Source organism: Agelaius tricolor, unplaced genomic scaffold, assembly GCF_023055355.1.
Source record: "Agelaius tricolor isolate 1412-34295 unplaced genomic scaffold, bAgeTri1.0.p SCAF_23, whole genome shotgun sequence".
Taxonomy (NCBI): Eukaryota; Metazoa; Chordata; class Aves; order Passeriformes; family Icteridae; genus Agelaius; species Agelaius tricolor.
Genome location: NW_027269283.1, coordinates 1,193,794 through 1,219,737, shown reverse-complemented (window position 1 = coordinate 1,219,737; position 25,944 = coordinate 1,193,794). Strand labels below are relative to the sequence as shown.

At 55.7% G+C, this 25,944-nt stretch overlaps 3 protein-coding genes and 1 long non-coding RNA gene across 14 annotated transcripts in view; 1 reads left to right on the top strand and 3 right to left on the bottom strand.

The window, feature by feature from the left end:
* NECAB3 (N-terminal EF-hand calcium binding protein 3) overlaps positions 1–2,960 on the bottom strand; it is a 31,744-nt gene extending 28,784 nt beyond the window's left edge. Inside the window, exon 1 of one of the 2 annotated variants that reach the window (XR_011682221.1) lies at positions 2,739–2,874. Coding sequence is in view for 1 of the 2 variants with exons in the window: in XM_071446636.1 (XP_071302737.1) it covers positions 2,739–2,831 (93 nt within the window). In the remaining variant the exon portion in view is untranslated. Of the gene's footprint in view, positions 1–2,738 lie in introns of both variants that reach the window. The other variant, XM_071446636.1, reaches the window with a different exon arrangement.
* Positions 2,961–8,990: 6,030 nt separating this feature from the next.
* E2F1 (E2F transcription factor 1) lies at positions 8,991–14,402 on the bottom strand. The gene is made up of 7 exons (XM_071446637.1): positions 13,876–14,402; positions 13,084–13,174; positions 12,308–12,527; positions 11,842–11,994; positions 11,611–11,725; positions 10,662–10,866; positions 8,991–10,244 (listed from the first exon to the last, which is right to left on the bottom strand). The coding sequence occupies exons 1-7, from the start codon at positions 14,068–14,070 to the stop codon at positions 9,970–9,972; spliced, it is 1,254 nt and encodes a 417-aa protein (XP_071302738.1). The 5' UTR covers positions 14,071–14,402; the 3' UTR covers positions 8,991–9,969.
* PXMP4 (peroxisomal membrane protein 4) overlaps positions 13,156–25,944 on the bottom strand; it is a 16,246-nt gene continuing 3,457 nt past the window's right edge. For 2 of the 10 annotated variants that reach the window (XM_071446638.1, XM_071446645.1), the window contains exon 5: positions 17,353–17,500. In XM_071446638.1, coding sequence (XP_071302739.1) covers positions 17,368–17,500 — 133 coding nt within the window. In that variant the 3' untranslated portion in view covers positions 17,353–17,367. Of the gene's footprint in view, positions 13,175–15,811; positions 16,539–17,352; positions 17,501–19,546; positions 20,335–21,871; positions 22,251–22,288; positions 23,732–25,944 lie in introns of those variants that run through there. The other 8 variants (XR_011682222.1, XR_011682224.1, XR_011682223.1 and 5 more) reach the window with 8 other exon arrangements.
* Positions 22,594–24,099, top strand: LOC139599383 (uncharacterized). The gene is made up of 2 exons (XR_011682225.1): positions 22,594–22,695; positions 23,097–24,099. It is a non-coding gene; the product is annotated as an uncharacterized lncRNA (long non-coding RNA).

Sequence of the window (25,944 nt, the reverse complement as noted above, 5' to 3'; positions counted from 1 at the left end):
CCCAGCCAGGCAAAAGTGTCTGTGGGGTCAAACACCACACACCCAGCCAGGCAAAAGTGTCTGTGGGGTGAAACACCACACACCCAGCAGCCAAAAGTGTCTGTGGGGTCAAACACCAGAGTTGCCACCTTTTGGTCAAGCAGCAATGGCCAGACAAGCTCAGGCACGTCCTGTCCTGCTATATTGGTAATAATTTACCAATACAGCCTGGCATGGCAGGGCTCTGGCTGCCTGCAGCCAGCCCATCCCAGTCTGAGCCCAGCTCCAGCCCAGCCAGCACAGAGCCCTTTCCACGCTCCACAGGGCCAGTGCTGTCCCCTCCCTGGGCTCAGGGATGGCAGCTGAGCGCTGTCCCCAGTCAGGACAACACCCTGGGACAAAGCCAGGGGAAGGTGATGAAAAGCCAGGCTGGGAGAGGGATTAGGGCCCTACAGGGAATCTCTCTCTTGCCTCAGGGTGCAGCCCCAGAGGCACTGCCTGGAGCCCGGGATGTTTCCCTCAGCCCTTGGGCTTGTGCCCAAGCAGCTGCAGCCTCACCAATACCAATGGAAGAGGCACTGAAACACCATTTATTCATGGGATGAGCCCCACACGCACCCCAGAAAGGATGGAGATTATAGGATTCCTCCCTGCCCGGAGGTGTGGAGGCAGCTGCAGTGCTGGGGAGGGGACAGCTGCCCTGGGGACATGGACAGGCTGTGGCCAGGCAGCGCCGTCCTTGTGCAGCTCCCGTGTCCCAGGAGGGCACAGAGCAAGCCCCAGGCCTGAGGGATGAATCTCCCTGAGGCTGGAGATGCTGCACAGGGCCATGGCAGCACTGCGGCTCACACCCTGCCTGCAGCAAAGCCCTCCTCCTCCTCCTCCTCACTGCTCCCAAAGGCAGGAGATGTGCTGGCAGGTCCCAGAGGAGCAGCAGCCACCGGGATGTGCAGTGGGCAGTGCTGCCAGGGGCAGGCAGGGATCCTGCCCTGCTGCCAAGGGATGCTCACTCACCCCGACCAGCCTGGCTGTCACAGACATCTTTTATGGAAAATCCTTCCCTTAGGATTTTTCCTCCTGAGAAGCTGAGAGGCCTCAGGAACAAAACATAAACATTGATTATCTGCTGCTGTGGAATGCAACAGGTGGATCTTTGATTAGCCCATGTTAGTTGTTTCTAATTAATGGCCAATCACAGTCAGCTGGCTCGGACAGAGAGTCCGAGACTGAGCCTTTGTTATCATTCTTTCTTATTCTATTCTTAGCCAGCCTTCTGATGAAATCCTTTCTTTTATTCTTTTAGTATAGTTTTAATATAATATATATCATCAAATAATAAATCAGCCTTCTGAAACATGGAGTCAGATCCTCATCTCCTCCCTCATCCTCAGACCCCTGTGAACGCCAAGTGCCCAGAGCCAAAGGTGCAGAGATGAAACTCACCCTGCCAAGCTCTGGAGCAAAGGTGGGAGCAAAGGAGTCACAGGGTAGAGGAAGAGAAGCCGCCAGAACCCGGAAAGCAGCTGCTAGCGTTGTTAACATTTCCCATTTTAATAGCTTTAATGACACCCTGAGGGATGGATGTGCGACTCAGCGAGTGCCCTGAGGAGCTGAGCTGGAACACAGCTGTCACCACCGCCCCCTCCTGCCCACCTCCCCTCAGCCGAGTAATTAGCGCGGTTAATGATGCTGGCTGGAGAGCCTGGCAGCCCGAGCCCCCCAGGCAGGAGAGAGACCCCGACCCCAGCTGGCAGCTGAGCGGCACCTCGGCTTCCCAGCGCCTCCCTGGCCATGCCGGGGGGGGGCTGGACTGGACCAGACGTGGCTGGTCCACACCGGGATCTACTGTTCCCCTCCTCTGGCATGGGCTGGTGCACGGGGGTGAACGGGAGCGGGTCAGGACGGAGATGGCAGCTGGGACCAACCTGGGCTGTGCCAGTGCCCGGGCACCTCATCCTCGCTGCCTTTCTCCTCCTCCCCGGGCACCATCCTCGCTGCCTTTCTCCTCCTCCTCCTCCTCCCTGCGGCAGGGCAGGGACAGCACCTGTGTCCCCGCACGTCCCTGGTCCCCAGGGTGGCTCAGAGCGCAGCAGTGCCGGACACTCGGCAATGCCAGGGCTCTGTCACCACGGCGATTTGGACAGGAGCAGGAGGGCCGGAGGTGCTCCAGGGGTGGCTGTGGCCCGGGCTGTGCCCCTGGTCCATGGCCGGCATGCAGCCGCCTCCCCCGGAGCCCTGGCCCCTGGCATAGGAGGGGACGCGGTGTGACAGGAGGAACTGTGCCAGCATCCCCGAGCACAAAGAGAGCCACCACCTGCATTTCCCACTCCCCCGTGCCACCCACAGCCGCCAGGATGCCGAGGCAACCTCCAACCCGCACGGAGCATCCTCCTCCACAATCCCGGAGCGTCGGGAGCGGGCAGGGACAGGGCTGCACCCGGGGGCTGCGGCAGGCAACGCTCTGCTGGATCCCATGGCTGTGAACAGCTCCAGGGAACCTTCTACGGCGTTCCTGCCACACAGCTCCCGCTCCGGGAGTCATGACAGCCAGCTCTGGATGAGGCGTGGGCTGTTCCCAGCCACCAGAGGCCCAGCATTCGGCAGAAGGACACGACATCATTACTGAAGCCATCACGACCACGCTGGCACGGGCGCATCCCCCGGGCCGGTTCCTGCGGGAAGGAGCCTCACCCGATCCCAGCCGTGCGGCGGCTCCCGAGCGGGGCACGGGCTGCGGGGGTCCCGCCCGCGGTACTCACGTCGTGGAAGATGGGCAGCGGCTGGCGGCGGGGCTTGGGGCCGCGATCTGCGGAGAGCAGGCACACGGCCAGCAGCTCGGCACACGACATCATGGTCCCGCCGGGCGCGGTGCTGCGGGCACCGGGGAGCGGAGCGGTACCGGAGGGTGCGGTGCGGTACCCGGGATGCGGTGCGGTACTGCAGGGCACAGGTTCGGTGCGGTACCCGGGATGAGGTGCGGTGCCCTGGGATGCAGTGTGGTACTGCAGGGCACAGGTTCGGTGCGGTGCCCCGGGATGCGGTGCGGTGCCCGGGATGCGGTGCGGTGCCCCGGGATGCGGTGCGGTGCCGCAGGGCAGGGGCGCTGCTGTACGGATGGGTTCGGTGCAGTGCCGGGGGGCACGGCTCGGTGCGGTACCGTAGAGATGGGCTGGGTGCGAAAAGAATGGCCTCGGTGCGGTAGGGATGGGTCTGGTTCCGTGCCTAAGGGATCAGATGCGTGCTGGAGGGACGGGTTCGGCTCTCCTCGGTTCGGCTGGGCTCAGTTGGGTTCGGCAGGGTGGCTCGGCTCGGTTTTGTTAGCTCGGTTTGGTTGGCTCGGTTCGGCCCGGCTCGGTTGGGCTCGCTCCGTGCGCAGGTCGCGCCCCCGCCGATCCCGACTCAGCCGAGCGGCTCCGCCGCCCCAGCCAACTTTGCCTCCGCGGAGGGCCCGCCCCCGCCGCCATCCTATTGGCCACGAGCTGTGATTGACACCAATAACCACCAATGGGTTTTGCGTAGGGGAGAGGGGCGGGGCCGCGCTGGGTCCCGGTGCCCGCTCGCCGCTGGGGCGGTCCCGGTGGACCCAGAACAGCCCCGTGGGGTCCCACCCCTGGGTTGTGTGACCATAGCTATCAGTGCTGGCCCCACAGCAGCCCTGGGTGCCCCAGCTGATCCCAGTGTGGCCACAGGTGGTCTCGGTGTGGTCACTGTTGGCCCCACAGCAGCCCTGGGTGCCTCAGCTGGCCCTGGGGTGGCTCTAGTCTGGTGATGGATGGTCCCAGTGTGGTCGTTGTGGACCCCACCGTAGCCCTGGGTGCCCTAAGCGAGGCCCCAGGTGGTCCCAGTTTGACTGTGGGTGGTCCCAGTGTGGTTGCTGTTGGCCCCAGGGTAGCTCTGGTCTGCCCCAGATGGCCCTGGGTCTGCCCCAGTTTGACCATGGGTGGTCATAGTGGGGTCATGGCTGGTCCTAGCATGGCTTTGTTTGTCCCACTGTGGCTCCAGTTGTCCCAGTTTGTCCACAGGCGGTCCCAGTGCAGTCACTGTTGGCTTTGGGACAGCCCTGATTGTCCCAGTTGGTCCCAGTTTGACCACAGGTGGTCCCAACATGGACACGGATGGCACTGGGAAAGTCCTGGTTGCCTCAGTTGGCCCTGGGTTGGCCCCAGTTTGACCACAGGTGGTCCCACTGTGGTTTTGGTGGCCCTAGATCCCAGGGTGGCTCCAAATGAGTGCCTGGTGGTGCCAGCTCCTCCAGTGCCAGGCAGCCTTTGCTCCGAGCTGCTTCCCTCTGGAGCAACATGCAGGATCCTGGTACCTCCAGAGATGGGAACCCCCCCTGCCTCAGCAGGCTGGGGGACAGGAGGAGGAGGAGAAGGAGGGGGGGGAGGAAGAGCAGCTGCCCCCATCCCTTGCCTGGCACAGGCACTTGGGGGTTTGTGCCTCCATTCCAGGATTTCACTTTATGAGAAAGGGCCACGAACCAGTTTTGCTTGGATTTTGCAGAATCCCAGGCAGGCTTTGCCTCCCTCAGCACCACCTCTGCTTTCACCTGGAGCTCTGCAGGACACCCTGACTGCTGAGCTCAGCTCTGCTTGGGCCAGGTCTCAGATCCCAGCTCCTTCCCCACCCCAACGTGACCCACTGCAGCACGTGGAGCTCGCTCACCTCCTGCTCCCCCTGGGACAATGTGCTCCAAACTCAGCCCACGGCATCACAGCTATTTTTACCATCTCCCAGCTGTTCCAGGTGTGTGCAAAGCAAAAGAGGTGGAAAAAGCACAGCTGGGCCCTGGCAGGGGCATCCAAGGGCTCCAGGATGCTCGTGCACTCCCTGCCCTTGGCACGGGGCTGCCCCTGTCCCCAGGGAGGCACAGAGCTCCAAGGGCTGGAGCTGCTGAGCATGGCCATCCTCAAATCCATCTGAAATGGGAGCAGGAACAGAACACAGGCCAGGGGTGCAGCAGGGACAGGGGCTCACCTTGCCAGGGAGCATGGAAGGGTCTTGGGTAATGGTGAGGATCAAAATCCCCCCCTTGGAAGGGCTTCCCACACTCCCCTCTGCCCCAAAAATCCACACTTGGTGCCCAGTGGGATCCCTGGGAGTCAGCATGGGTTTCCAGGTGGGAAGGAGCAGCTTGAGAGTGAGGGTGAAGTCCAGGCTGATGGCAGGAGGTGACAGGAGCTCCCAATCCCAGAAAGCCACGGCTGGGAAGGGGGACATGGCCCAGCTGGGGGGGACACCAGGGCTCTGCTCCCCAGCACCTCAGGGGGGAGGGATTAAAGGGAGCAGCCACTCTACAGCATCCCAGGAATAAACAATGCTGCTCTTCAGCTCCCTGAGCTCCCTCCTTTGCAGGAAACAGGAGGGATTTTTGGAAGTGGAGATAGGGAAGGGGAGGGTGGGATGCAGAGGTGGGGCAGGACACCCCTGCCTAGAGAGACCCCAAAGCCCCCTAGGACCCTCTGAGGGGGATCAGGTTGAAGATACAAACCCCTTATGGGGGGCATTAATGCCACTGCCAGCCTGTCCTGGAGCTCACCCCACTATGGAGCTCCCCTGACCCCCCAGATCCCAACCCTACAGCCCAGGGCCAGGACACCCCGGGGCTGCCTGGGCTCAGCACATCCTGCCCAGCATTTTCCAATGCCAGGGGGTCACCACTGCAGCCCCAGGCTGGTTGGACATTGTCCCTGTGGGGTGACACTCCTGGCAATGAGAGCCCAAGGATGAGTGCAAGGTGCCCATCCCCTGACCTGCTGCCTTCACCTGCCAGAGAAAAGCAGCTTTGCAGCAGAAAAATCAAACCAGGCAGTGCCTGGGGCTGCTTCCCAATGCTGCCATGTGCTCTTCTACCATCAGCTCCCTCTCCAGGCACCCGAAATAGCAGAGGGAAGCCCTTGAGCTGCATCATGAATCATCCTGGGAGGCACAGTGGTTATTTTTACGTGGCTCACGTGGAGCTGGCAGTGCAGCCCCCAGGGGGACACAGCCCTGTCCCTGTGGTGGTGCTCACAGGGGTCCCAGGATGAGGGAAGAGATGAGAATCTTGACTCCATGTTTCAGAAGGCTGATTTATTATTTTATTATATATATTATATTAAAAGAAAATGATATATTAAAACTATACTAAAAGAATAGAAGAAAGGATTTCATCAAAAGGCTTGAAAGGAATAGAAAGGAATGGAATGATAATAAAATTTTGTGACTGCTCACAGCCTCACACAGGTGGCTGTCATTGGTCATCAGGTAAAAACAGTTTCACATGCTGGGTAAACAATTCTCCAAACCACATTCCAAAGCAGCAAAACATGGAGAAGCTGAAGCTTCTCAGCTTCTCAGGAGAAAAGATCCTGGCAAAAGGATTTTTCAGAAAATATGTCTGTGGCACTTTGCCTTCTCTTGGGGGAAAGGGGCAGAGCTGTGCTGGGGCTGGGGCTGGGCTGGCTGTGGGAGCAGCCCCCTGGAGCTGGGGATGGCAGTGCAAATGCTCTCCCCTCTCCTTGTGCCCCCTCCATAAAACCATTCCCTGTGCCGGGGTGTAGGAGCAATGGGGGTGGGATGGTCAGGACAGACGGACACGAGAGATCTCTGCAGCCAGGGCTGGAACTTGGGGTTATTGCAAAGGGCCTGGGGGCAGGGCCCTGCTGGGAGCTGCCAAACACAGCTGAGAGCAGGCTCCAAAGAGGGAGAGAGGTAAAGAGAGAGAGCAAGAGCGTGGTAAAGAGAAAATGAGAGAGCAAAAGAGTAAAAGAGAGTGAGAGGATGAGTGAAAGAGAGGATAAGAGAGCAAGAGAGCAAGGTTCCTGTTACAATACCATAAATCTTCTTCTGTGTTGAATATTCTGATTCTCACTAACCAATCTAGTACAAGATACAAATCCTATAGCATTTCCATACAGCCTATAAGAATCATTACATTACCATCCTGTGTTACATTTTAAACCCTAAAAACTCCTCTTTGGGCCCCTTCTGCCCAGCCAGTGGGGTCTGCTCTGCCCCTTGGGCCTGTCTGCAAGCAGAGGCTGTTGTTCCATCAAAAGGGGATCACCTTCAGCTGGCCACACCATTGTTTTCCAGTTGTTCAGTAACTGAGGGATCTCAAAGCTTGCTTTCATTTCAATCTCACTTATAGTTTCCATGTTCTCAAAATCTTTTGCCAGGCAATCATATTGATAAGGCTTTCCTGTTTCCAACACTGGGGTCTCTCCCCTTTGCAGCACTGCAGGTCACCATCACCATCACCATCACCATCACCCTCACCATCACCATCAGCATCCATCCCCACGGGACTGAGCAGAGGAGGGGGGGATGGCTGGGGAGGAGCTGGCATGGGCTGGGCTGGGCACCCTGCAGTGTCAGGGTATCTGTTGCCGATTCCCCGACTTCTGGGTTATGGCTGGGCCCTCCCTGGGGGCTCCCCTGTCAGGGGAGACCCTCCTGGGCTGGTTCTGTGTCAGGAAAGAGAGATGCACGGGTTTATTTTTGGTCTTCAGGTTCTTGTTTATTGTTATCTTATCTAGAGTTTTGCACGCTGCCCACACCAGGCTCAGCACGCTGGAAAAGCACCACAAAAATGGCCAACAATCTCTGGTTACAAGGTCTTTTAAGGCTAAACTATCCCATTAAGAACTGACACCTGGATTATTTTCCCTTTTAACCCAATAACTGATCCCACAGAGCCCACAATGGGGACTTTTCTGCCCAATTACAAAATGCCACCCAAACCCATGAAGAAGAAGGTGTGGGAAGAGAGGCACAAGGATGCAGGCAGGATGCCAGGCAGTGCAATGGGCTCTCTGTGCCACCAGCAGCCTGTCCTGACGTGGGATCCCATTGCCTGCTGCTGCAGGAGCAGGGGCAGTTTACACAACGTGCTCAGGGTGAAATATTTATCAGGCTGTTTAAAGGAAAACCAGGCAGGAGGAGGGGAGAAAGGGCACAAACAGGGGCAGGAAGCAGCACAGCCCTGGCTGCCACCAGGGAGCCCCTGAGCCCCATCCTGGCTGCCAGGAGCCCCTGGGAGCTCCAAGCACCCCTCCCTGGGGTCCCCAGTGCCCCTCAGTGCTGCAGAGGGATCAGGGCAGGCAGGGCAGGGCTGCTGCTGCTGGCAGTGAGTCCCCAGCCAGCAAGGACATGGGGACCTCGAACCTTGGGCCAGAAACCTGTGCCAGCAGGTGCCTTGAGGCAGCAGCAAGAGCTGGGTGAACAGAGAAAGCTGGGAACTCAGTGGATGGAGTGGCTTCACACTGGCCCCATGCTGCAGGAAAATGCTGCCCCAAAACCAGGGTGAAGGTGGGGAGGGAACCAGGTGTCACAGACATCTTTTATGAAAAATCCCTTCCTTAGGATTTTTCCTCCTGAGAAGCTGAGAGGCCTCAGGAACAAAATGTAACCAATGGTTATCTGCTGCTGTGGAATGCAACAGGGGCATCTGTGACTGGCCCATGTTGGTTTGTTTGTAATTGATGGCCAATCACAGCCCAGCTGGCTCGGACAGAGAGTCAGAGCCACAAACCTTTGTTATCATTCTTTGCTATTCTATTCTTAGCCAGCCTTCTGATGAAATCCTTTCTTCTATTCTTTTAGTATAGTTTTAATGTAATATATATCATAAAATAATAAATCAGCCCTGTGAAACATGGAGTCAGATTCTCTTCTCTTCCCTCATCCTCAGACCCCTATGAACATGGTCACAGCCAGGCAGGAGAGGAGCCAGGTGGGGACAGGGGCTGCTGAAAGGAAAGCAAACCCCATCCAGACCCATCACCCCCATCCTCCTGCAGCTCAGTCTCTTTGGAGGAGCAGGGAGGGCAGGATCAGGCCCAGATCCCACCCTGTGTGGGACCAAGCACCAAAGCACCTTTGGCAGCCCCAGGTATGGACATACCTGGTCATGGATTTCAAGTTCAAAGTGGAGAACAGAGCACAGAACAACCCCAAACATCTTGGTTTTACAGCTGAGGTTCCCCACCACCCCTCCCAGCCCCAGGCACCTGAACACAGCCAAAGGGCAGAGTCAGTAGAAACCTTTATTAAACACAAAGCTCAGAGGAACACAAGCTTGTTAAATGGCAGTAAAAGTGAAAGTGCGTCTCCAGCTCGGCCCAGGGGGACCCCAGGATCCCCCTCCCCTCCTCTCCCAGCCCCAGTGGCCTGGGCTTGGGGAGCCAGAGCCAAAGGGCTGCACAGGGAGGGGAAGGAAAGCCTGGAGACAGCATTGGGTGCTCACCTGCAGAGACGCTCCCCCTGGCCACCTCTGTGTCCCCTGAGGGGACAAGCACACGGTCCCAGGGCCACCAGCCCCCCCAGCCCTGTCCCCACTGCCACCTGCCACAGCCGTGGCCTTGCCAGCCCCCTTCTGGACACAAGCAAAGCCAGGATGTGCTGGTGAGACTCTGGTCACACCCTCCATGTCCCACCAGCACCGTCCTCCTGCTCCCTCCTGCCCCCTCCATGTCCTGGGAGAGCTCCACATGCCATAAATAATAAATAAATACCCCACGCTCAGCCAGGCTGTGGGCAGCCCCCAGGCAGGGGGACAGCCCTAAGCCAGCACCCCCACACCTCCACCACCCCCTCCCAGCACAACAAAAACTCTCAGCACCCCCACTCTGCTGTACAGCCCCCCAAACCCCCATGGAAATGAAACGCTGTCCCCAGGGGACAATAATAAATTAATCAAATCATTAATCTATACACAGGACTGCTTAAAGCTCTGGAACGGGCTCCTGGGGGGCAGTGGCTCTGCCCTGGGCAGTGCCCCTGATCAGGGCCCTATGGGGGGGTCCCCCAAGTTGGGAACCCCACCCTGGCATCCTCCTGGTGGGGCTGGAGCTGGGGATGCCACCGGGCTGGAGGGATAACGAGAAAATATTGCAAAAAGGGATGGGGGAGAACAGGGAGCGCTGGAGCCAGAGGGGCTGCCCTGCCCTGCCCTGCCAGGGCTGCCCCTCCCCTGGCACTGCCCCAAACACCCAGGTGGGCTCAGCCTCAGAAGTCCAAGGGGGTGAAGTCCCCAAAGTTGCAGTCGAAGAGCTCGCTGATGCCCTCGCCCTCCTCCAGCCCAAAGTGATAGTCCTGTGCCTGGGGTGGCGACAGGTTGATGAACTCATCGGGCAGGAAACCCGCCAGGTCCTCCCTGCTCTGCTCCAGCAGCATGTCCATGGAGGCCAGGGGAGACAGGCTCACCTCCTCCTCCTCCTGCTCCTCCTCCTCCTCCTCCGGGCCCTTGCTGGGCAGCGCGCTCGGCCCTGGCAGCAGCGCTTCTGTGGGCATGACAACAGCTGTAAATCCCATAATACTCTCCAAAGAAACCCCCAAAAAAGCTTTTTTGGCTAAGGAGATCCTGCCTTCCCACCTCCCTGCCTTGTTGGGGTGCCTGAGCAGCCTGCCAGCTCCTTGCTTGGGCCACTTCTGAGGGGCTGAGAGCCACCGTGACATCCCACTAGCTCCTCCCTTGTGTCCCCAGCCCCCTTGTGTCCCCAGCTTCCTCATGTCCCCAGCTCCTCCCTCCTGTCCCCAGCCTCTTTGTGTCCCCAAATCTCTCGTGTCCCCCAGCCCCTTCGTGTCCAGAGCCTCCTTGTGTCCCCAGCCCCCTCCCTCATGTCTCCAGCTCTCTCATGTCCCCAGCTCTCTCATGTCCCCAGCTCGTGTTCCCTGCTCCCTCGTGTCCCCAGCCCCACCTTGCTCTCCAGGCAGCAGAGGCATGTTCACATCCTGGGCAGGATGCAGGAGCAGGGGGGCTCTGGGCTGTGAATGGCTGGGAGGAGAGTCCTCAGCAGGGGCTTTGAAGGGGCTCTTGACAGGGCTGCAGACCCCCGAGCTGTCCTCGGGGCACAGGAACACATCAATGGGGCCCTGAGTGCTTCTCACGGAGACCTGGAACGCCTGGGGAGGGGACAGGAGTGACACAAGGTGGCACAGGGACACGCAGAGTGTTGGGGAAGATGAAACAGGAAAGTCTTATCAATATGATTGTCTGGCAAAAGATTTTGAGAATATGGAAACTATAAGCGAGATTGAAATGAAAGCAAGCTTTGAGATCCCTCAGTTACTGAACAACTGGAAAACAATGGTGTGGTCAGCTGAAGGTGATCCCCTTTGATGGAACAACAGCCTCTGCTTGCAGACAGGCCCAAGGGTCAGAGCAGACACCACTGGCTGGGCAGAAGGGGCCCAAAGAGGAGTTTTTAGGGTTTAAAATGTAACACAGTGTGGTAATGTAATGATTCTTATAGGCTGTATGGAAATGCTATAGGATTTGTATCTTGTACTAGATTGGCTAGTGAGAATCAGAATATTCAGCACAGAAGATTTATTGTATTGTAATGGGAACCTTGCTCTCTTACCCTTTTTACTCTCTTACCTTTTTTACTCCCTTACCCTTTTCCTCTCTTTTCCTCTCATCCTCTCTCCCCCTCTCTTCTCTCAGTCCTGCTCTGGGCTGTGTTTGGCAGCTCCCAGCAGGGCCCTGCCCCCAGGCCCTTTGCAATAAACCCCAAGTTCCAGCCCTGGCTGCAGAGATCTCTCATGTCCGTCTGTCCTGACCATCACCCCCTGACACTCTGACAGCAGAGAACACTGGGCTGCTCAGGGAGGGCACAGGAGGAGCAGAGCGTGACCCCAACTCACCTCTGCAGGGTCTGACACCTGCAGCTGGGTCTCTGGGGGGGCTTTGATCACCATCACCATTTGCTCCGCGGGGTCCACGATGCTGCGGAGGTCCTGGCAGGTGACATAGGCTGCGGTGGGGTGGGTCAAGGAAGGGACACGGGGATGTGGGCTGAGAACCGCCCTGCCTGTGCCTCCAGGGCTCAACCACAGCCACCACCCAGCCAGCCCCGCCCCTCAACCAAAGGATATTGCTGGTTGGCGGGGTCCTCGGTGAGCAGGCGCAGCTGCACCGTGCACATCTGGATGAGGTCATCCAGCTGCCGCTCGGCCGCCTGCAGCTCCCGCAGCTCCTTCTCCAGCAGCCGGTGCCGGCCTGGTGCTCCCACGGTGGCCTGGCTGCCCCTGGGGAGCACCGTGTCCATCAGCAACCAGCCCCCACAGCTTCCTGTGCCCCAGCCCACAGCCAGGGAAGCAGCCCTGCAGGGATTTTAGCAGCAGAGCCCTCCCCAAGGCTGGAGGCAGCCCCCCCACCCAATCCCCTGGATGACTTGGGGGTCCCAGGGGGACTCACAGGAGCCTTGTGCCACTGAGCACAGCCTTCCGCTGCAGCAGAAGCTCTGGTGACCCCACCCTGAAATTCTCCACCCAAGTAAGACCCTCCTCCACCCAGACAGCTCCCCCACCCCAGGCACACCCCATGAGGCCAGGGACATACAGCCACTGGATGTGGTTCTTGGATTTCTTGGTGATGAGCTGTATGCCCTCCAGGACGTTGGTGATGTCGTAGATGCGCCTCTTCTGCACCTTCAGCACCTCGGCCGCCCAGTTGAGGTCCACCACACCATCTGGGGACTGGCTCAGCAGCTCCAGGAAGCGCTTGGTGGTGAGGTTCAGGGAGGTTTCATACCGGGACTTCTCTCCAGGAGACTTTGCCCCTGCCAGACGTGAAGGACAAGTGTCATTCAGCCACAAGGGAAAGCCAGAGCTGAAAGGTCACAAAACTCCTGCCACCCGCTTGCAGGTGGCTTATGGATCAGTGACCAGGACTGGCACCCCAAACCCAATCTGTTTTGTCAGGGCAATGGGGTGAGTGCCCAAATGCCCTGCAGGAAGGATGTTGCAGCACCTGGCACAGGCTGTGACACCTGTGCTCTGTGGTGACCGCAGCTGTGACTGAGACACCGAAGGGGGAGATAGCATCAGGTCCTCCTGGGACACTGCACTGACACCATGCTGGCACCTTCAGCTCCATCCCACAGGGAGGGACAGAGCCAGTGTGACACCCAGCAGAAGGGCAGGACAACCGTGCCACCAGCACAGGGCACAGCAGCGAGTGTGGAGAGTGGACAGCCCCAGGGACAGCCCATCCACACCGACACAAAGGGCCTGGAAGAACCTGCCAGGGATGAGCCTGGGAGAGCAGAGTGGGGCTGCTGGAGCTCTGCTCTGAGCTGGGCTGGCAAGGAGGGCCAGGGGGAGTGGAGCTGATACCTTTAGCAGGGTTCCTGGCCTTGCCCCGGCTCACTGGCAAACTCTCCGCTATGTACTGGTGATCCGTCTCCAAGTTCAGCTTCCTCTTCACCTGCAAGGGACGGGGTCAGCATAGGCTCAGCCCCTCCAGGCTCCCGAAGGGTGTCCGTGAGGAACCCCCCCAGCACCGTGGGGTACGGACACCCCAGATCCCAGCAGGAAGGGGGTGACGGGAGCTGTCACACACCCCGGCGGGGATGGGGGGCTGTCCCCACCGCGGGGGCCCTGCCACGCTGCGGGGAGCGCCCCAAAGCCGGCCTGGGCCGTGGGTGGGGAGCAAAGCACGGCCCGGCGCCCGGGCCTGCGGCTTCCGGAGCGGCGGCGGGGCAGGGCCGGCCCGGCAGGTGCTGCGTGGCACGGCCCGGCCGTACAGCCTGGCACAGCCGGGAGCACCGGGCACGGGCTGACACCGAGCGGGGCACGGCATATGGCACGGGGCACAGCACGGAGCAGTACAGTACGGCCCGGCCCGGCCCGGTACGGAGCCCTGTCCGGGATACAGCACGGCTCGATGTACAGCCCGGCTCGGTACGGCACGGCTCGCTACAAAGCACGGCCCGGGATCCAACCGGGCCCATTGTACAGCCCGGCTCGGGTATATGGCCCGATGTACCCCGTCGGGTATACGGCCCGGTCGGTACACGGCCGGTTCGAGGCTCAATACTGCACAGCCCGGAACACAGCCCGGGCCCGCCGGTCCCCGGAGCCCCCGCCCGGCCCCCGCCCCCTCCCCATCCCGCTCGCGGGGGTTACCGGCGGGCGGCCCAGCGCGGGCCGTCTGGGCGCGGCGCCGGGGCGGGCGGGCTGCGGCGTGGCAAAGAGCAGGAGGTCGGTATCGGGGTGGCCGCCGCCCGCGGGCTCCTCGGCGGCGGCGGAGACGATCAGGAGGTGCGGGGAGGCGCTGCCCAGCAGCGCCGCCAGCCCCGCCGCGCCGCCCGCCGCCGCCATGGCTCACATGGCAGCCCGTGCCGCCGGTGCGGCGGGCGGCGCAGCGGGCAGGGCGCGGACAGGGGCGCGGCCCATGGCGGGCGCGGGGCCGCTGCGCTCCGGCTCCGGTTCCGGCTCCGCTGCGCCCGCCGCCGGATTGTTCGGCGCGCCGGCCCCGCGCGCCTTTGCGCGCCAAATCCTTTTTGCCGCGAAAAGCGGCGCGAGCCGCCCCGCCGCCCGCCCATTGGCTGCGTCCGCCGCGGCGGGGAGGCGAGGGCGCGCTGCCATTGGCTGAAGCGAGCGGGGGGGCGGGCGGTGCCGCGCGGCCATTGGCGGGCGGGGGCCGCGCTGACAGGCGGCCAATCAGCGGCGCCGCGCCGGGGCGGCAGCCAATGGGAGCGCGGCTCGGGGACGCGGCGGGGGCGGCGCGTGGGTGCGGCGCGCGCTGTGTGTATCCCCTCCCCTGTCCCTGTTTGTGTCCCCCGGGTTCCCCCCGGGGGTGTCCCCTCCTGTGTCCCTCTTTGTGTCGCCCATTGAGGTGCTGCCAAGTCCCTGTTTGTGTCCCCCGTGTCCCCCTATAGGGGTGTCCCCTCCCCTGTCCCTCTTTGTGTCCCTCCGGGGGTGTCCCCTCCCGTGTCCCTCTTTGTGTCCCCCATATGTGTGTCCCCTCCTGTGTTCCTGTTTGTGTCCCCCCGAGGGTGTGCCCTCCCGTGTTCCTCTTTGTGCCCCCCACGGGGGTGTCCCTCTTTGTGTCCCCCCCGGAGATGTCCCCTCCCGTGTCCCTCTTTGTGTCCCCCACGGAGGTGTCCCCTCCTGTGTGCCGCCGCGGATTCCTCGCTCCGCCCCGGCCCCAGCTCCCGGTTTTCCCCCGTGGGGAGTTCCAGGCTCAGGCGGAGCCGGTCCCGGCCCGGGCTCAGCCCCGCCGGGCTGATGGGCTCTGGCTGCGGCCGCTCCCCGCCCTGGCTGCCCGGGAGGACGGGCCACGCACCCACGAGCAAAGTTCAGCTCGCTCCGTGCCCTGCACGGTGTGAGCCACGCTCCTCCCACGCACGGGTGTCACTGCTGGGGAGGAGGAGGGTGGCTTTGGGCTCTGCAGGGTGTCCCAGGCTGTCCCCGTGTGTTCCCCTGGCCCGGGGGTGACAGCCAGCCCAGCCTGCCCTGCTTTGGGGACATCACTGGTGCTCAGCCGTGCTGGGGCGGGCGCTCTCCTGTCTTGCAGGGCCAGGCGCCCGCAGGATTTTAGTCTAAAAGTGCTGGAGCGATGGAGGGCTCAGCTCAGGGTTGCCCTTGTTCAAAGCAGCCCCGAGACCATGGGTGAGGCTGTCGGGCAAGTCTGGAGGTTTCAGGCTCACGCTGCTCCAGGGGTGCACCGGGATGCTGCAATCTGCTCCATCCGTTCGGCCGCTGATTCACGGCATTCTGTGTTTCCAAACACCAAACAGCTGCGGATCTCGGCAGCTCCTTCAGGACTGCCTGATAACCCCTCAGAGGGCAGAGGAAAAGCTCTGCCGGCAGCACAACCTGCACTTGACCGTGCCAGGCGCTATCTCCGGCCGTGGCACCGTGTGGCAGGGGAGAGGCAGGGACACAGGGACGGCAGCCGGAGCAGGGAGTGGCCCCATATGCTGAGAGAGATGAGAGTCCACCCACGAGACACGGGACAGGCGGCTCCCAGCGCCACTATCTCCTGCCTGCAGGACACCGATAACCTCCTGCTGCATGAGGAAGCAAAATTAAAAAGGAAAAAAGTACATCCTGCTAATAATAATTTTTAAAAAACATTTCGAGATTAGGCCTTTTGCAGGGGAAGCTCATGAGGAAAGTGTGGAGTGGGCTCCGAGCAAGGCACCCAAGCCAGGGTTTCACCCCTCTGTGCCCCCCAGGAGCTGTCCCACGTGTCCCCATGGTGGAGCACAGTGGCCCCCAGCCCGCTGTGCTGCCAGGCAGGGCTGGGAGCCAGCCCTGGCTCCTGCCCCAGCCCTGCTGCCAAGCCTGACCTGCCTGGGATGCAGGAGAAGGAAGGGCTGGGCAGGAGAAAGAAGGGCTGTGCAGGAGAAGGGCTGGACAGGAGAAAGAAGGGCTGTTTTTCCCAGCAGTGCCAAGCCTGACCTGCCTGGGATGCAGGAGAAGGAAGGGCTGGGCAGGAGAAGGGCTGTGCAGGAGAAAGAAGGGTTGTTTTTCCCAGCAGTGCGTGGGATGCAGGAGGCATTTGCAGGGATGAGTTAACTCCTCTGCTGCAGAGCAGATCCTGACATGCAGTGCCCCTGTGCTGGCCTAACAGGTTTCTGGCTTTAAAGGATTTTATGCTGGATATTTTGGCAGCCGTTGAAATTCCCATGGGGATGGCCAACACTGAGCAGGGCTGTGATTTCCCTGGATCTCTCCATCCTTAAATACAGCAGGAACGTGGTGCATGTCCGTGACCAATCAAATCAACTCGCTGTGCCTCATTTCTTCATCAGCAGAGAGCAAATAGAAACGCTGCTTTGCTTAAAGGAAATTAATACAGTTAATTAACACTTGGCCCTTCTAATATTCCAGGCCCCACTCTCCAGAGCCCTTCCACTGCAATATCATCATTACTAGGAAGCATAAGCAACAGTTAGACCAGATGTTTGCACACAGTTAATGCTTCTTCCATCTGGGGAAGGGGGAAGAGGCAAGCCCAGCAGCCGGGCGGGAGCGCATGGCTGGCGGTGCTCTCCCCATCCCTGGGGAGCCCCAGCCCGGCGTTTCCTGGGATGAGGCAGGGTTTGGGACACAGCTGCCGCACCAGCTGCTCCCTCTCGGCTCACAAAGGCCGCCTTCACCCCCCCTAATTCATGCAGGAGCTGTTCGGGGGGAGCAGGCTCTGCCCCCTCTGCCGGAGCCTCTCCGAGGCTTTCAGCGCGAAAAGGGCTGGCAGTGGAGACAAATGAAAGGCAAACGCTGGTGGGAGAAGGGCGGGCAGGGCCTTTGCTTGCATGTGGATGAGGGGAAGCAGATGAATTCTGTCTCCTGCACAACTGCAGCCCCGCTAAGGAGTGCAGACGTGCTCCCTAGATTAGCAGTGCGGCAGGTGCTGCTCGCAGATAAAGCCCTGTCTGCACAGCCCTGCTCGGCCTGGAGAGCATCAGGAGGCTGCTCAGACACTCTGTGCCCCAGCAGGATTCAGCCCGTGGGAGTTTGGGTGGGTTTGGCACTGTGGGATGGACTCAGAGCAAGGGGTGTGTGCTGGGGAAAGGCTGCAGCTGGAGCACAGCTGGTACCTGTGCTGGAAAATCACCTGGCAGCAGGAGCAGGGGGAGGAGAGCTGGCAGGATGGCAACAGCCCTGGGCTCAGTCACTGTCCCTGCCCTGGCAGTCTGTCCTGCCTCCAGCAGCTCCCATTGGGTGTCCCAGGAGCACAGTCACTGTCCCTGCCGTCGCACTCCTGCCTCCAGCAGCTCCCACATGGAGTGTTCTTGGGTTTCTGTGGATGAGATGACCCCAAGGTATCAGAAAGTCTCTTTTTTCCCAGCCCCATGACTGAAGAAGAAGTTGAGATTCGTCAGTTCTGCTTTTCAAAGTTGTTTATCTTTTCTTATCTATCACATTCTTTCTCTGACCTGCTGAGATCTGTCCAGCAGGTCAGGTTGTGGCACAGTCCCTGCCCTTGGGGTGGTGTTGGCTTTTTATACTAAGAACTACATGTGCTTTATTTACAATAATTTTCCAATACCTATCACCTATGTTAGACAGTTTGTCTCTACTCTAAACCAATCCAAAAGTGCCACCATCACAGCAGAAGATGGAGGAGGAGGAGGAGGAGGAGGAGGAGGAGGAGGAGGAGGAGAGGACATGCCCAGATTCCTCCATCTTGCTTCTTGAACCCCCATTCTAAAACCCCAAAATTCTACTTTTTTCACCCTGTGACAAATTCACTGTCATTCTATTCAAACTCTTGTGGCTTGTAAATCCTCACACAAAGTTGGGAATTGTTTCCATGGGCTAAAATCAAAGGCATGGGTGTCTTTGACTCCGTGCCAAGGTCTCTGAGCCCCCTGCCAGGGTCTCGAGTCCTGCAGGGCAGCCAGAGGAATGTGCTGGGTTCTGACAGAGTGTGCTGAGCTGGCACATGGAAGGACAGTAGGACTTCCCTGGGGTCTCCAGCCAATGCCCCTGTTCCCAGGTCACTGGTTTGCTCACAAGAGGGTGAATTGGCAGTGTGGCACAATCTGCCTGAGGTGGCACCAGGCAGCTGGGGAAAGCCCAGAGCCCCCCAGTTGTGCTGCCCTGACCCTGCAGTCCCTCAGCTCTGCCCCTGAGCCATCACTGTTGCTCTGTGCAAACCAAAGCAATTTTCTGGAAGCATAAACAATGTCTAAAGCTGGCTTGTGGCAGAAGGGAGCAGCCCTGGCTTAGGTGTCTCCTCTCAGACCCCATCCCAAAAGCCAGGCAGTGCCTGTTCCCTTGCATCTTTACAGAAGATAACCCAGTTCTTTCCACAGGACACCAGGTCAGCTCCTCTTCTGGATGCTGGGCACACCAGACTCAGCAGTGCCATCTCCTCCTCTCCTGTGGTGGCATCTGCTTTTAAAGCTCACATCAGGCAGGGTCTCTCAGGGAAGCCATGGGCACAGAGCCTGTTCCCCTCCTGCTCTGCTCCACACCCAGCCAGAGCAGCCTTGTCTCATGCTCTGAGCCAAAACACCACAAACACTGAGAGCCACTCCATTCCACAAGGCTCTTGCATTTCCTTCACTCAAACCCCATGGAAGAACAGAGAGGCTGAAGTGTTTCTGGGAGCCTGGGGCTTTTATCCAGGAGTGATTTGGGAATATGCCAGGCTCTGACTTCTACCTCTCCTGAGTGTCTGCAGCCAGTCCAGGTTCACTTCCCACCACATGGTCATTGGCACTGAGAACCCAAAAGTGTTGGGAACACTTTTGCTTTTGTCAGAATAAAACCTACATACACCCAGAGCTTCACCTGGAGCAGAACAAGGGCTCAGACAGAGTGAGACACTCTGTAAGGAGGAAAAAAACCACTTGAAGGTAGCACTGGCATCAGTTTGGAGGTGTTGATTTGGCTTCTCATGGCCCAGGCTGGACACTCCAGCATTCCAACAGCTACAAAGCTGCAGGTTTGGTCTTACAGACACTCAGCAACTGCTTCATCCCCACCACCACAGCAGTCAGTGACCTCTACAGCACATTCCCTCTCAACTTTTAGCTTGGAAAAGGCAGAAAAATCATCCATAGATCGACTTATTTTCTCTGTTTTTCATATTAAAAAACTAAAAAGGGGTGTCAGCCATCCCAGTTTGTTTCTGCAGCTGGTACCCTTACCCCTGCAGGAATTAAATCTGATGCTGGGGTCAAAGCAGCACTGCCTGTTGTTTCCAAGCTGGTAACACCAGAGCCCAAACCATGCCAAAACTGCACCTTGTGCATGGCTTCTCTACATCTAGGACTACAGACATGCAGTAATCAAGCATTGCTTCACAGATTTTAGCTTAAAAATGAGGACAGTAAAAAAAAGACAAAAAATTAGGATTTTTATTTGTAGACAAAGCACAGTATTGTAATATTCAAAGAGTGATTATACAGAAATAATGGCCACAAGAAGGTGATTCATAGTGGATAGAGCCACATCAATAACCCCCTGCCCTCTCTTTTTATTGTTTTAAACCCAAAACCCAAGATATTTCTACAAGCATTCTGATCAGTGTCACATAAGTTACCTGAGTTTATGTTCTTTATTTTATTCTATGCTGTCAGAAAATCAAGGCCTGGATTACACAGTAATTATGAATACAAAATATATCTCAAAAGCAGAGGTAATAATACCTGTATTATAGAGCTTTTAGTTTGTTTTTCTCCCTCCTCACCAGCAGAGACATGAAAATTCTTCTAAGTAAAGAAAAAAGTTACCTCCTCCACCAATCTGGTAGGAACACACAGGTTGAAAACTCAAGATTAACACCCCAAAAATATTAACAGTGGCAGACAGACATGATGCCTTATTTTCCCTCCTCCCTTATCTGTTGGGTTTCAAAAACAGCATCAGAAAACACATCCAGCTTCAGGCTGCCATGAGCCAGGGAGACAAACACAGCCTGACAAACAGGGAGCAGCACCCAGCTTGGGGTATTAACCAAAGGTCACCTTTGTGCTGATGCAGGGAAAATGAGTTGGAGCTCCCCAGCAGCTCCTCCTGGTGAGGGATCTGCACAGGGTTCTGGTGGCTCCAGCAGAGCTCACTCTGCACAGAGGGCTCCTTCCAGCAGCCAGGGATCATCTCTGCCCTTCCACACACACCCAGCTGGGTGTAAAGCAGAGCCTGAGCTACTCCAGCAGGGCAGCAAAGTCTCACAGCACCAATATCAAAGCTGCTCTACACCCTCCCCACCCTGGCACAGGGTGCCCAGAGCAGCTGTGGCTGCTCCATCCCTGGCAGTGCCCAAGGCCAGGCTGGATGGGGTTTGGAGCAACCTGGGATAGGGGAAGGTGTCCCTGCCCATGGCAGGGGTGGGATGGTTTTTGAGGTCCCATCCAACCTGAACCATCCCACAATTCTCTGAGAAATGCCCTGAGCAGGGCCAGTTCTCTGGGTATTGCACAGACACAGGGATGGTGGCCAGGACAAATGCACTGTCCCACTACAGACACAGGGTCACAGCTCCCAGCAGCCTCCTCAAACCCTCCTCTGCAGCACTGAATGGCCAAACACAGGTTCAAACACCCTCTCCTTCACTGCCAGCATCAAACACAGCCCAGAAAAGCTTCCCTAACCCAAATGTCAGGCAGCTGTCTCATTTTCACCTTTGTTAAATAATGCAATTGTCCCGGAAAGGGTTCTCCAGCCCAGCACACAAGCTGTCCTCCAAAGGCAAGGGAAGCACAGTGGGTATGCCAGGGCAGCAGGCAGCAGCAGTAAATAACCTTGAGCCTGCTTTGTTCCTTCATAAAATAAATGATTAATAGGCCAGGATAGTCAATCTGCTTGATAAGCTCAGGATTGCTGAAAACTTTTGATCAGTTCGATTCATTAACCTTTAAAACTGCCTCTAAGAGAGGCTTAAAATGTGAGGGAGAAGCATCATTTTAAACACTTCAATTTTATGCAGGGTTCCTTGCTTTTGACAAACTGAGCAAAGATAGAGACACTCAGCATCAGTCAGGTGTCAAGGGAAAAATAACAGGGGGGAAAATAAAGTTGTTGTAGACAAACAACCCCATGCTCATCTTAAAATTCAAAACCAGTCAGGGCTGGGAGAAGAAAATGACCCTTCTTTGTGATCCTTAAGCACTTGGCCATATGCAGGTGGCTTCCCAACTGTCTCTTTATTTCTTTTGCTTTTAATGCTAATAAAAACAGAACCCAAACAGGGCACTCCATTCCCCAAACAATGCCCTGGGGGAGGGCAGGGAGTGTCACTTACATATCCCAAAAGTCTGACTCAGACAAATTACTTCTAGTTCACTTCCCCACGACACTCCTGCATTGTTCCAACACCTTGGCAGCAGAAGGGGCTCATCCCCAGCTATCTGCTCCCAGGAACAGCCAGGGGGGCTGATGTCATTAAGGAGCTGTCCCAGTTACTTCCCTGGGGAAAGCAGGGACTTGCAGCTTAACGTCCTGGCCCAGCCCAGCAGGAAAACCAACGGCAGCAGAGCCCCAGGGGCTGGGATCCCGGCAGGAGCTGGGATCCAGGGATGGCAGCTGCCCCCTGCAGCTCAGCCAGGGCTTCCTTAGAGAGTGCCAAGAGAAAAAGGGAGTTTTGGACCAAGGAGAAGTCATGGTCACTGCTGCCAGGCTGACTGCAAACATTGGTTTTTGGCTGGGATTTGTTTTCTGGAGAGGACACAGAGCAGTGTGAAAAGGTCAGAGCTGGGATCCAGGGATGGCAGCTGCCTCCTGCAGCTCCACTGCACATGGCTGCAGGTTCAGCCATGGCTTTCTTACAAAGACAGAGATTCCCAAGAGAAAAAGGGAGTTTTGAACCAAGGAGAAGTCATGGTCACTGACTGCATGATTCCATACATTGGTTTTTGGCTGGGATTTGTTTTCTGGAGAGGACACAGAGCAGTCAGGAACTGGCCTTCCAGGGATGGCAGCTGCCCCCTGCAGCTCCACTGCACATGGCTCAGCCATGGCTTCCTCAGAAAAGGAGAGATTTCTAATAGAAAAAGGGAGTTTTGAACCAAGGAGAAGTCATGGTACTGCTGCCAGGCTGACTGCAAACACTGGTTTTTGGCTGGGATTTGTTTTCTGGAGAGGACACAGAGCAGTGTGAAAAGGTCAGAGCTGGGATCCAGGGATGGCAGCTCCACTGCACATGGCTCAGCCATGGCTTCCTTAGAAAGGAAGAGATTGCCAAGAGAAAAAGGGCATTTTGAACCAAGGAGAAGTCATGGTCACTGCTGCCGGGCTGATTGAGACTTTGGTTTTTGGCTGGGATTTGTTTTCTGCAGAGGACACAGAGCAGTGTGAAAAGGTCAGGAGCTGGGATGGCAGCTCCACTGCAGGCTCAGCCATGGCTTTCTGAGAAAAGGAGAGATTTCTAATAGAAAAAGGGAGTTTTGAACCAAGGAGAAGTCATGGTCACTGATTGCATGATTCCATACACTGGTTTTTGGCTGGGATTTGTTTTCTGGAGAGGACACAGAGCAGTGTGAAAAGGTCAGAGCTGGGATCCAGGGATGGCAGCTCCACTGCACATGGTTCAGCCATGGCTTCCTTAGAAAGGAGAGATTCCCAAGAGAAAAAGGGAGATGTGAACCAAGGAGACCAACCAACCATGGTCACTGCTGCCAGGCTGCTTGAGACATTGGTTTTTGGGTGGGATTTATTTTCTAGAGAGGACAGAGAGCAGTCAGGAACTGGCCTTCCAGGGATGGCAGCTGCCCCCTGCAGCTCCACTGCACATGGCTCAGCCATGGCTTCCTTAGAAAGGAAGAGATTCCCAAGAGAAAAAGGGCATTTTGAACCAAGGAGAAGTCATGGTCACTGTGCCAGGCTGATTGAGACTTTGGTTTCTGGCTGGGATTTATTTTCTAGAGGACACAGAGCAGTGTGAAAAGGTCAGAGCTGGGATCCAGGGATGGCAGCTGCCTCCTGCAGCTCCACTGCACATGGCTGCAGGCTCAGCCATGGCTTCTTAGAAAGGAAGAGATTCCCAAGAGAAAAAGGGAGTTTTGAACCAAGGAGAAGTCATGGTCACTGACTGCATGATTCCATACACTGGTTTTTGGCTGGGATTTATTTTCCTGAGGACAGAGAGCAGTGAAAAGGTCAGGAAAGGCCACTGGTCCTTCCACCAGCAGCCACAGTGGTCCAATGCCCAGCAGAGGAAGGTTATTCCACCTCTAAAGGAACCACAAGCTACAAATTTAACAGATCAAAACCTTCTCAGAGACACCCAGCCCAGAGCTTTTTTTGCTGCAATAATTATACATGGTCAAGGATTTGTGAGTTTAATAGTTTTAGGGAGCAATTCCCAAGGCACAGCTGTCAGCTCTCTGAAATCCCATCAAAGCTTGCAGGAATTCAGCAATTTTAGCAGAATATCAATGCTCTTAGTTGGAGCAATACTGAGGTTTCTGACAGAAAAACTGAGATGCTTCAAACAGCCAAAAGTGGTGGAAAGATGTTTATAAAGTAATCAGACCTCACCTGTATCTCCAGCAGTTTTTCTGTAGTGAATCTTTATGTTTCTCTAAACAGAGAAAAATATTTAAGCAAAAGAAAGAAACCAAATTCCTAATTTTACAGCTTTCATGGGGTCTGATGGATTTCAATTCAATTATTCAGTCCAGACTGTAACAGCAGTTAATTAGAAGTTAGCAATGAAATTAGAAGTTGAAGGGATCATAGAGAGTTATTATGACAAAGAAGTATCTTGGTTTTTGGGCACCATGTACATCATGGACAAATAAAAGGGGAAAAATAAAGAGAAGCAAAAAATAAAAGGGGAAAAATAAAGAAAAGCAAAAAAAAAAGGGGAAAAATAAAGAAAAGCAAAAAAATAAAAGGGGAAAAATAAAGAAAAGCAAAAAAATAAAAGGGGAAAAATAAAGAAAAGCAGCACTCTGAATATGTGCAACAGTAATAAAGGAGTTTAGGAGGACAAGGAAAAATGACTTAAGAAGAAATTGAGAATTTTTTTTTTAATTAGAAGCTCCCTGAAGTTAAATGTACCATTTCAGCTGTATATAGAGAAAAATATTTAGCTAAAAGAAACAAACCAAATTCCTAATTTTACAGCTTTCATGGGGTCTGATGGATTCCAACTCAATTATTCAGTCCAGACTGTAACAGCAGTTAATTAGAAGTTAGCAATGAAATTAGAAGTTGAAGGGATCATAGAAAGTTATTATGACAAAGAATTATCTTGGTTTTTGGGCACCATGTACATCATGGATTTGCATGGACAAAGAAAAGTGGGAAAATAAAAGAGTAAAGAGGACTCTGAATATATGCAGCAGTAATAAAGGAGGTTAGGAGGACAAGGAAAAATGACTTAAGAAGAAATTGAGAATTTTTTTAAAATCAGAAGCTCCCTGAAGTGAAATGTACCATTTCAGCTGTAGCATTGAATAGCAGAAATTGCCAGAGCCTGGAGGGTAAAGAATTGAAAGGATGATGAAGAGAGCATCAGCAGGATTATGAAATGCCATGGGCAGGTCAGGGAAAAGCAGGTGGAGACAGGGAAAGTGAACCAAACAGTCCCAACTGAGCCAAAAGGGAGCAGGGAATTGAATGATTCTTTTGGAAATATCACCACATCAAACCAGGAATTGTTTCAATGCACATCATTGAGTGAACTGTGTAGTGTTACATGGCAGGTGAGTGCCTTGCACTGTGAGGAGTTTGAATTTATTAATTGATTATTTAAATCAGTTTTTGTGCTTTCTCAGCTATCTAGTCAATCTTCTGCCATAACCCAGGGTGTGCTGCCCTGTCCTGGGGCTCAGCAGTGTTCTGAGAGGAAGATAATTAATAAATTAATCAATTAAATTAATCCATGAACCCTGCACAAACTACAGGTACAAAATCAGATTCAAATCTGGTTACAGCCAACACTTTCCACTGCTGTGGAGAGCAGACTCTGGACCTCAGAGAAACCCTTCTCATGCTCCACCAAAATAAAATAAATAAAAGTGCTTGGGAAATGTTGCTCCCTGTGACACACAAAATCCCCAGCATGAGATCTGAGGCCTGGTCATAGAGGAGCCCAAGTTGTGTAACTGTTTTTGGTATTTAGTTCAAGCAGCTTTTAAAAGCTTTACAAATGAGTTTAAAATAATTACAGGGTATTCATTAGTGCACTTTATAGAGGCACAGATTCAGCCCAAGTGCAGGGAAGAAACCAAGCAAAAATAGTCTTTCCAAGCCTGATTTACCAGGCTGGTCCAAGACAATCCTAACAGTTCTAGTCTCACACATTTTATTGTCTCCCTGAGGGAAAATTGCAGAGGAACTCTCTCAAGGAGCACCTAACTGTCCTTATAATAGTTTAAACAGGATTCTCAGCCATTCACAGCAATGAAGAAATGATGGCCCTGCTCTCAGAGCTCAAGCAGGTCCCCCACTCCCTTCACCCTCAATCACACCACAGTGAGCACAACAGCACAGAAAAAACCACTTGTGAACATTCAGATGAGCCCTAGAACATGGTTTCATACTCTCCATTGAGTGTCAGGCTGTCATTTTATAAATATATTTAGCTTTTAAAGAACAAACCCCAATGCCACACTTGTAGGGAAAATAAGGCCTCTTAAAAACAGACTGCAACAAGTTTCTGTGGAGGCTGAGCTTGCTCTAAAAGGAGCCAAAAACCTTATCAGAACATTCTGCCCTGCAGACAAGAGCCAACTCTGCTTGATAGATGGTAATTTTAAAAAAATCACAGGTCAAAAGCAACAGAAT

Bases quoted from the DNA above. Each gene is read 5' to 3' on its own strand.
- E2F1 (XM_071446637.1), bottom strand. From the start codon at position 14,070: ATGGCGGCGGCGGGCGGCGCGGCGGGGCTGGCGGCGCTGCTGGGCAGC. The intron at 13,175-13,875 runs GTAACCCCCGCG...CGTCCCTTGCAG, and splicing joins CCGCGCTGGGCCGCCCGCCG to GTGAAGAGGAAGCTGAACTT. The intron at 11,995-12,307 runs GTATGTCCCTGG...GGTGCTCCCCAG, and splicing joins AAGAACCACATCCAGTGGCT to GGGCAGCCAGGCCACCGTGG.